Source organism: Galeopterus variegatus, unplaced genomic scaffold, assembly GCF_000696425.1.
Source record: "Galeopterus variegatus unplaced genomic scaffold, G_variegatus-3.0.2 Scaffold2904, whole genome shotgun sequence".
NCBI lineage: Eukaryota > Metazoa > Chordata > Mammalia > Dermoptera > Cynocephalidae > Galeopterus > Galeopterus variegatus.
In genome coordinates, this window is record NW_007729015.1 from 13,997 (window position 1) to 24,031 (window position 10,035).

A 10,035-nucleotide genomic window follows, 5' to 3' on the forward strand; every position below is an offset into this window, starting at 1 on the left:
AGAGAGAGAGAGAGAGAGAGAGAGAGAGAGAGAGAAAGAGAGAGAAAGAAAGAAAGAAAGAGAAAGAAAGAAAGAGAGAGAGAAAGAGAGAAAGAGAGAAAGAAAGAAAGAAAGAAAGAAGAAACAGTCATGTAAGGCTGGAGTGAGATATTGAAAACTTAAGAGGTCTCAAACACATAGATGTTTCCAGTGGATGTTTCCATTTACAATGGATTGTATAGGAAGCTAGAGAGCTAGACCAAAAACTTCAAAAAGATAGAAGAAAACCTCCTGCAGTGTTCTTGTGTCTAGTAGACAAAGACTTACCAGGGAAAAGGGTCCTGTCTCTATCAAACCTTTTTTCTCATTAAGACATTAGCCAAACTTTGAAGCTGCATGGAGCAGAAGACTAAATAGCTAAGCTAAACATTGTTGAAAGGTAAAACTTAATTTCCCAGAATCTTTCAGGACTGAGGAAATAAGACATTCCCGACTTTCTGTAAAAATCCCAGGAGCCCAAAGAATAGGAGAGAACAAGAGGTAGAATGAATCTAAGTCTGCAACCCACCCTGACCCAACTCAGTCCTAACCAAGGAAAGGGAGGACTCTCCATTGTGGAAGATAACATTATCTGGAGCCTCTATCATTATTTTATATACCATGTCAGGCATATGATTAAAATTACAAGACACTGATAATTGATGGAGGTGGGGGGGAATTATTTTATATACCATGTCAGGCATATGATTAAAATTACAAGACACTGATAATTGATGGAGTGGGGGGCGGGGTGACAAACGAGAGAAGGGACAGATGATTTAGATAATGGAGTCAGCAGCCTCGGACTTCAAAATAATTATGATTAAGCCATTCAAGAAAAACAGAGGACAGAGCGGGAAACATTGATGAAAACTGAATTTCACAGAGAACTGGAATCTATACAAAAGAATTGAATGAACGTTCTAGAAATAAAAATAATACAACTTCTATCACCACAAACTCTCCAGCTGTGATCACATAATGAACATATGACTTCTAGGTGTGCCTTGGGAACATTCTTCTCATGATTAGGCACACAAGCATTGAGGGCATTCCCAACAGGCAAGAAAACTGACCAGTTAACATTAGTGACATATGCTTTTCACCTGCATAACAGTGAGCAGAATTTAAAAGTTTCCTCCAACTTTGAAAGTTAGCAATTTTGTGATGGGATTGGGGAGAAACAGAAAAATTGCTTTCCTGTGACCTTCAGCATAAGAAAAGGGGGGAACTTACAAAACAATTAAAAGTTTTCTTGATAATCAAAAACCAATAAAAAAAATTCTGCACTTCTTAATGTGAACTTAATCTGACCATGGGAGGCTTTTATAGAAAAACCAGCACTGAAAACCAAGAACTTCATCCATAAACAAAGGCCAGCACCTGATTTAGAAAGTCTCATGGTTAAAATAGGGTTTTTATTCTAAAGGGCCTTGGGTTGGAGGCATGGTACCAGCATCAGGCTGCGTGACCATGCAGTCAGTTATTCTTTCATTGCCATGGTTTACTGGTCTGTAAACAGCAGATGATATCACTTAAAAACAAACAAAAAAGAGATATCATTCATTTATTTCATCTTACTTAATCTTCCTTTCATAAGGCCAGGTTTTTGCTACTATTTAATGCAAAAATCTCTTAGTACAAAACTTCTGCACAGTTACTAAATGAGAGTCTTCTGGCATTGCCCTACCTGGAAACACAGCTTCCTCTTTGTGATCCAAATTTCAACTCATGGCCTGAAAGAATGGCACTTCTAAATTTTTCAGCCAATGTGTAACTGTAATGCCAGCAAAAGGAGTATAATTTGTTCCATGGAACTTTCTAGTGGTGAAAGATTCTATTAATAGCAGATATCTCCACCACCTCTGAGTAAGCTGTGTTTTCTTTTCAATGTGGTTTGCAGGAATAAACTACGGTACTATTCTCTTTCCAAAGAGAATATTGCAAGAATTTTTAGCCAACAGTTTCCAAATACCTGGAATGGGGCCCTTAAAATACTTGGCAAGTAGTATTTGTAGCCTGCTAACACAGAATCAGGAGTGGGCTTCTGACAAAGGCTTTGACAACTGACAGTGACATCCCATTGATTGTGAGTATCCCAAATAACCAAACTATTAGGAACCTAATCTAGGATGCAGCCTTAAGACTAAAGCCACAGGTATAATAGCTGAACTGCTTCACTCCCAAAGAGGTTCATACTGTCCCCAGAAATGGTTATCTAATCAGAGCTTGCAGTTTTCTAACACTTAGTAGATTTCACTCAGTTCAGAATGGGTAAAGTAAATCCACCCAACAATGCGAGTCAATAGAATTTTTATTTTTATTTTTTTTGAAAAAAGGAGCAAGTCACCCAAAAGCAGGCAAGAAGCAGAGCATGCCCAGGGTACTAGGCAGGAACTGAGGGCAGCCCCCTCTGCCTGGCAGCAGGCAAGAAGCACAGCACACCTGGGTTCCTAGTCAGGATCCAATGGCAGCCCCCTCTGTGGGAAGCTGGCAAGAAACAGAGCATACCCAGGGTCCTAGGCATGAGCCAAGACTCCATCCTCCACCCACAAGCAGACAAGGAGCACTCCAAAAACATGACTTCTGCACAGGTGGCCCACCATAGCCACCACAACAGCATGGCTGCTGCAAAAGCAACTCAAAGCCACAACAGTAGCCACGGCCACTGTGCAGGCAGCCCACCAAACACTTGACTTCATTGACACAGAGAGTCACCAGCAGAGACCAGAAAAAGAAGAGGACATCGCTGTCCTCAAAACCCACTCCAGAGTGACAGAAACAACTACTCTACCAGATGACCAGACATCAAAGTAGAGATACTAGAAATATGAAAACCCAAGAAAATATGACATCACCAAAAGAATACACTAATTCTCAAATACCAGACCCTATAGAGTAGGAAACCCTTGAAATGACCAAAAAGGAATTCCAAGCAATAATCTAAAGCAAATTCACTGTGATATGAGAAGACTCAGTTAGACAACATAATGAAATTAGAAAAAAATCCAGGATACGAAGGAGAAAATTTACAGATTAAAACCTTATAAAAGAATGTAGCAGAACTCATGGAACTGAAAGATTAACTCAACAGAATAAAAAACAAAACCAAGAGCTTAAGCAGCAAGCTAGAGAAAGCAGAAGGAAGAATTTCTGATCTTGAAGATAGTCTTTTCAAAATAACTGAGGCAGACAAAAAATAAGAAAAAATAATTTTAAAAACTGAAGAAAATCTAAGCGAACTAGCAGACAACCTTAAACACACCCTTCAACTCATAATGTTCCAGAAGGGAGGAGAAAGGAAAAGGCATGGAAAACCTGTTCAATGAAATAATAATGGAAAACTTCCCAGGTATAGGAAGAGACATGGACCTTCAGATCCAGGAGACTCAAAGATCCACAAACAGATTCAACCCCAAAAGATCTTCTCCAAGACACATTACAGTCAAACTGGCATAGCTCAAAGACAAAGAGAGAATCTTAAAAGAAGCAAGAGAAAAAGCATCAAGTCACCTACAAGGGAACCCCTATGAGACTAACAGCAGACTTCTCAATAGAAACTCTACAGGCTAGAATAAAATAGAATGATATATACAAAATACTAAAAGAAATAAACTGCCAGCCAAGAGTATTATACCCAGCAAGTCTACCCTTAAGAAACAAGGGAGAAATAGTGCATTCTCCAGACAAACAAAAACTGTGCCCACCACATGACCATCCCTGCAAGAAATCCTCAAGGGAGTCCTGCATCTGGAATCTGAAAAATGATAATCACTAACAGTAATAAACAAGAAAGAACAAAATCCACTGGCAGAACAACAATGCATACAAGAAAGAGAAAGAAACTAAAACTTACCCCCACGAAAAACCACAATGACAATGAAGCAACATAATGACAATGAAAAAAAGGAAACAAACTCTCGTTCTGTTTGGAAGATGATAGGAAAACAATTCATTTTTCTAAAACTAGTAAGTAAAAGGAAAGAGTCAAGCATTTTTACTATCTTTCCTATATGAACTGTTCCTTAGGGTGACCATAAATAGCTGAGGAGGAACATTTCTGTCTACTGAAGTATCCCAGCTAGTAAATAAAGAGGGAATAATTAGAATATGGTACTTTGCAAACCTCTGTTAAAATAATGGATCTAGCAAATGATCATCAATGACTGCTAAAGTCACAGAGAGACGATCAGACATAATGGGCTTCCACAGTAAGAACATACACCTCTGAAGTCAAGTCTAACCTGAGTGAGACCAAGCCTCAGGATCTAGCAACCAATCATCAGGAAATTTAGGGGACTGTGGAACATGTTAAATGATACTACTGGGATGGAGCTAGGAAATCCAGACCTTGGGAAACTCTATGAGGTAAAGGGGAACTATTAGATGAAGGGAGGACCTATAGATTAAAAGAAACTTAAGAGACAGCTGATATAGCAACCAATGCAACAAGCAGAACCTGTTTGGATCCTGATGTAAACAAATCAGTTGTAGGGAAGAAAGAGCGATGGGGAGAGAATTGGAGAAATTTAAACATGTTTAATGTTTGATTACATTAAGGAATTATTATTAATTTTTAAAATGTGAAAAAAATGTTTTAGGTATTTGGCATCTTACTAGCTATAGTTATATTCAAACTCTCTGTTTTTTCTTAATTCAGTCTCGGTAGGCTGCATGTTTCTAGGAATTTATTCATTCCATCTAAGTGATCTAATTTGTTGACCAACAATTATTCATAGTATTCTCTTATAACCCTTTTGATTTCTGTAAATTTGGTTAGAATGACCCCACTTTCATTTCTGATGTTAGTTATTTGAGTCTTCTTTCTTTTTTCTTTGTCCATTTAGGTAAAGGTTTATCAATTTTGTGGATCCCATCAAAGTACCAACTTTTGGTTTTCATTGATTTTCTCTATTTTTTTTTATATTTTCTATTTCTTTTATCTATGCTCTGAATTTTATTATGTGCTTCCTTTGCTATGTCTGGGCTAGTTTGCTCTTCATTTTCTAGTTTCTTCGGGTGCAAAGGTGATTGTTGATTGGAGATCTTTTGTTTTTTATTAATGTACACATTTACATTAAATAAATTTCCCTTTTAACAAAAAAATAAATAAAATAAAATGGCAGGGAATGCACAGAGACCTTTAAAAAAAAGTTTTCTAAGCACCTTTTATTGATCAGACTGCTCTTTTGCCAATAAATACTTTTGGAGCTTTTATTAAAAATCAGTTGGCTGTGGGGAAGAAAAAAAGGAGCACAGTGTCCAGCCTCTAAGGCAATCTCAGAGACCCACCCCCTGATCCCTTTGATTTAAGAGTCATTCATCATCTCCTTTCAGCATTTAAACATATCCCACCTTTTCAGCAAACCACATTCCCAAGACATTTCCATACATGGTGATTCCCAGAATCTGCCAGATCAGGTTCTAAAACATGCTATAATGCTCTACTAAAAAGGAGAAAGAAAGCCCTCAGTTGTGCGATACACAAGCATCAGATAGAAGTTACCTGCAAAAGAAAGGGTAAACAAGGGTCTGTAATCTGTTCCTCCCTCCTCAGTGAGCATGGCCAGAGCAGAACTTTGGCAAACAGTAGCTGCTGAAATTTACTGACTAGAAGATAAATGAGGGTCTTACAGGGGTTGCTATATACTGATTACAGATCTAGGAATATTTTTAGCAGGATGGATATGGTCTGTTTAGAGTATTCTTTATAAATAAACCTATAAAATACAGACTGCAGTTGTGCCAAAGAATAAAAGTCCGTCCTAAAGCCAGAAAAGGGCTACATGGGTATGGACATATAAACCTTTTCGGTTCTGACTTTGTGCCATACAAGTTAGCACCCCACGCTTCAAATAAAAATGCATGTCATTGTAGGAAGGAAAACACAGGAAGGAAGCTGTGTCTGACTGCGGGCCTCATAGACATTGCACGTGCTGTTGCAGCTGTTTTGTAGCCTTTGATAATGGTTAGAAAATCTTGTGCTGGTTAAAAATTATGTTTCGTGTGGATATGACTAACTTTTGGGTCTCTGCAGTCACTCATCATCTGAGCCACTGGTGTGCACTCAGTGCTCCTCAGAAAGCTAAAGGACTGAAAGAATCCATGAATTGTTCTGGGGCATAATTATAGTGCTGAACTCCAAACACTAACATCAGATGAGATAGAATAATTTAACCAACCCCTGGGTATAATCACTCCAGCCATTTCACAGTTGATGAGAATTCAAAAGGAAACAAGTCCTGACACTTTTGGTGGCAATTCATACAACCCTGTAGACTGTTATAGACAAGTCCAGAAGAGCATGGGGTGGCAGAGTTCCTAAATCCCATTTGAAAAATGTCACAGAACAATACTGAACTTATTGGGTTTGTTTTGTTTTGTCCTGTTTTTATTGCAGCATGGGGCTCAGAAATCTCTATAATCTGTAACTTATTCCCAAATGAAATAAACGTCCAAATGCCATTAAATGTTTACTTAAAATAAATGTGTTTAGTAACTCTACTTTTCTGTGTCCTTAAGAGCAGAGTAGTTGCTCAGCAAGAACAATAGGCTCCGAGATTTTATAAGACTTTGAAGTTTTCTGTACCAAAAGAAGTTAATTTGAAGAATTTTTTTAGTGACTATTTGGGTATAACTATCAGGGTCTTGATAAAAAATAATAGTAAAAAATTTAGCACTACTGGGATAAACAACATTCCAAAACTGTTTGTATACTGATACACAACCAGTATCATTATTATGTCAGAATATACAGTTTCCCAAGAGTTGATTTCATATGTAAATATTATAATGCTAGTAGAAATATAGATAGAATCTTGACCGTACTGAACTTGAGTTTTATGTTTTGTTTGCTTTTCATTTTTGTTTTTTGCTTTTTTTTTTTTTTTAATTGTAGTGTGGGAGCCAGAGATCTCCTCTATACTCTATAATTTATTCCCAAGTGATAGAAACAACTAAATGCCATTCAAATGTTTACTTAAAGGAAATAAATCTGTATAGTGGCCATGCTTCTGTGTGTCCTTAAGAACAGAATAGTTGCTCTTAATTTGCCCTAGCTGTCATTTTTACCTTGCCAAATGCTATCAAGGTTGAAAGATCACTTGTCTTTAGCATGACCAGCTGAGGGGGCTCAAGGCCTAGGAGTATGTAGGTTAGCTTGTCAGGGTAGGGAAATCAATGATAATTATTACGAATATGTCTCTGCTCAGAGACACAAATGTATTTGTCTGCACTGTTCTACATATCAGTAAAACATACCAAAAATTATAAACATTTCTCTGATGATGGCATTGTCAAAACTCTAAGAAAAATACACTGTTCATGACATTAAATATATACAAAAACCAGGATCAATATCTTAAAACAAATTTATTTTAGCATGACCAGCTGAGGGGGCTCAAGGCCTAGGAGTATGTAGGTTAGCTTGTCAGGGTAAGGAAATCAATGATAATTATTACGAATATGTCTCCGCTCAGAGACACAAATGTATTTGTCTGCACTGTTCTACATATCAGTAAAACATACCAAAAATTATAAACATTTCCCTGATGATGGCATTGTCAAAACTCTAAGAAAAATACACTGTTCATGACATTAAATATATACAAAAACCAGGATCAATATCTTAAAACAAATTTACACTGCACACTGAGTTTGAACAGGGGTCTAAGGGCTAGTGTATAAGGCTCAATTTATGTGAGATGTTTACATTTATTAGTCATAATTAAGAATCTTATGGCAGTTATTTCATAGTGAGATGACTATTTACCCTACAAATTGCAAAGCTTAAGCATATAGAGACTTTTTTAAAAATTAATATGTACTTTAATTATTCTTTAAATTTCCTCCTGGTGAATCTAAGTAAACTTATACACATCATGGGGCTTCCTGGGAATAAGGGGATATTTCCTGTATTTTTCTAATATGTTACTGAATTCAAATTATATGGGGCCCTTGCCAGATGTGAGATGTAGACACCCTTACCAATTGATGCCTAAATCAAAGAATTTGTAAAATGATATGAAGAGAGTAATCTAAACATATTTTATCCTTTGAAACGTTTGCTGCATTACTGTAGGTGAAATATGTAGATTAGAAATAGGACTTGGGTCATGTACTGGTCAGATATGATAATGTCCTCAAAAGTCATCTTTAAAAAGGAAGGTGACTCACAAACTTGTGACCAATTCCTCACACCTCACACTGGTGCTTCTCTTGCTATGTACAAAATTATACAAAAGAGCCAATGTCTGCTACCATCATCCAGTGATTCCTGTGTACAGCCTTCTCTGAAATAAATGCTACAAAACTTGCTGCCACACTGGCGAGGTCATGGTTGGGCCTAATTTCTGAATGGTTTTATCAGGATTGACATCAGCAAGTTTTTCTTTGAGTTTAAAATTTGTTTTTTCCACAGTAGCCCCACCTGTTTCCTACAGCAATGACAGCAATGATCAAAATGCAAAAATAACTCATAACTCTCTAGCAAATTCTAGAAAATACTAAATGTTAATATTCTTTAGTATGTTTCAGTAGTTTCATATTATTATAGCTGCACCTTTATGGTTTGAACTTAAATATCTTTTTGTAGTACAGATGAAATAATGTCCCCTAATCAGGGTAAAAATAAGAAAAACCTGTGAAGCATTTTAAAAATCATAATAATGCAGATGCTCCAGGAATACTGAATCAGCATCTCTGGAGGTTGGATTGAATTCATGACCTTAGATTTTGATTACTCACTTTCCTGAGAGAATAAAATAAGGAAATTTCCTTGAGAGTTACAGGTGAAGTTTGGGATGACACATGGAGAACACATACATCTTGAGGGCTCTGGCAATAAAAATCCTTCCATCGACAGTATTCCTGTCCCAGTCATCTGGAGCCATGATCTTTCCAAAGCACTTTCTTAATTGCTTCTTTCACATCCTTGTTCCGCAGTGTATATATAAGGGGGTTGATCATGGGTGTAATGATGGTGTAGAAGAGAGATACGAATTTGCCCTGATCCTGGGAGTAGTTACTGCTGGGCTGGAGATAAACATAGATGGCAGTGCCATAGAACAGGGAGACCACTGTGAGGTGGGATCCACATGTCTCAAATGCTTTTCTCTGCCCTGCCGCCGACTTCATTCTTAAGACTGCCCTGACAATCCGACTGTAGGAGAACATGATTAATGTGACAGGGATAAGAAGAATGAGGACACCAACAAAGAAGAGCTCAGATTCATTCCTAGTGGTGTCAACACAGGCAAGCTTGAGCAATGGAGGGACCTCACAAAGAAAGTGGTCTAATTTATTTCTTCCACAAAGCGGTAAAAGGAAAATGAGCACTGTCTGCAATAAGGAGTGGGCAAAACCAATGAGCCATGAAGCAGAAGCCATCAGGGCACAGAGACGGGGGTGCATGATTACTGTGTAGTGGAGGGGCCTGCAAACAGCTGCATAGAGGTCAAATGCCATAACTCCTAGGAGAACACATTCTGTAGATCCCAAGCCTAGAGAGATGTACAGCTGAACTACACAACCACCGTAAGAGATGGATTTGTCTGCTCCCCCGAGATTAACCAGGAGCTGTGGAACAATGCTGGTAGTGTAACACAGGTCCAGAAAGCTTAGGATGGAGAGGAAAAAGTACATAGGGGTGTGAAGATGTGGATTCAGGCGAGACAATACAATGATGGTTGTGTTCCCCAGCAATGTGAAAACATAGAAGATCAAAAGAACCACAAAGAGGATTAGCTCCAGTTGAGGCTTGTCAGAGAAACCCAGTAGGATAAATCCAGTGAAAGAACTGTCATTTTTCTGGTCCATCCTTTGTTAGCACATATTTCCTATCAAGAACAAGCATTTAGTAAATTGTAAAACCTATCTTCAAAAAAAAGGTGAACTCTATCATTTGTACAAGACGTGGCCACAGAATTTCATATTCAACTATTTTAATCGATGATGTACTCACAGAGACCAACATATCTTGTACCAATTTTGTTCACATTGTTATAAAAAGTAATATCA

At 37.6% G+C, this 10,035-nt stretch overlaps 1 protein-coding gene across 1 annotated transcript; it reads right to left on the reverse strand.

Moving 5' to 3' along the window:
- Nucleotides 1–8,895: 8,895 nt before the first annotated feature.
- LOC103599300 (putative olfactory receptor 2B8) lies at nt 8,896–9,834 on the reverse strand. Its single transcript, XM_008583411.1, has one exon. It carries the CDS (start codon nt 9,832–9,834, stop codon nt 8,896–8,898), a length of 939 nt encoding a protein of 312 aa, XP_008581633.1.
- Nucleotides 9,835–10,035: the final 201 nt, after the last annotated feature.

Excerpts from the sequence above, each read along its gene's own strand:
- LOC103599300 (XM_008583411.1), bottom strand. The coding sequence starts at position 9,834 with ATGGACCAGAAAAATGACAGTTCTTTCACTGGATTTATCCTACTGGGT.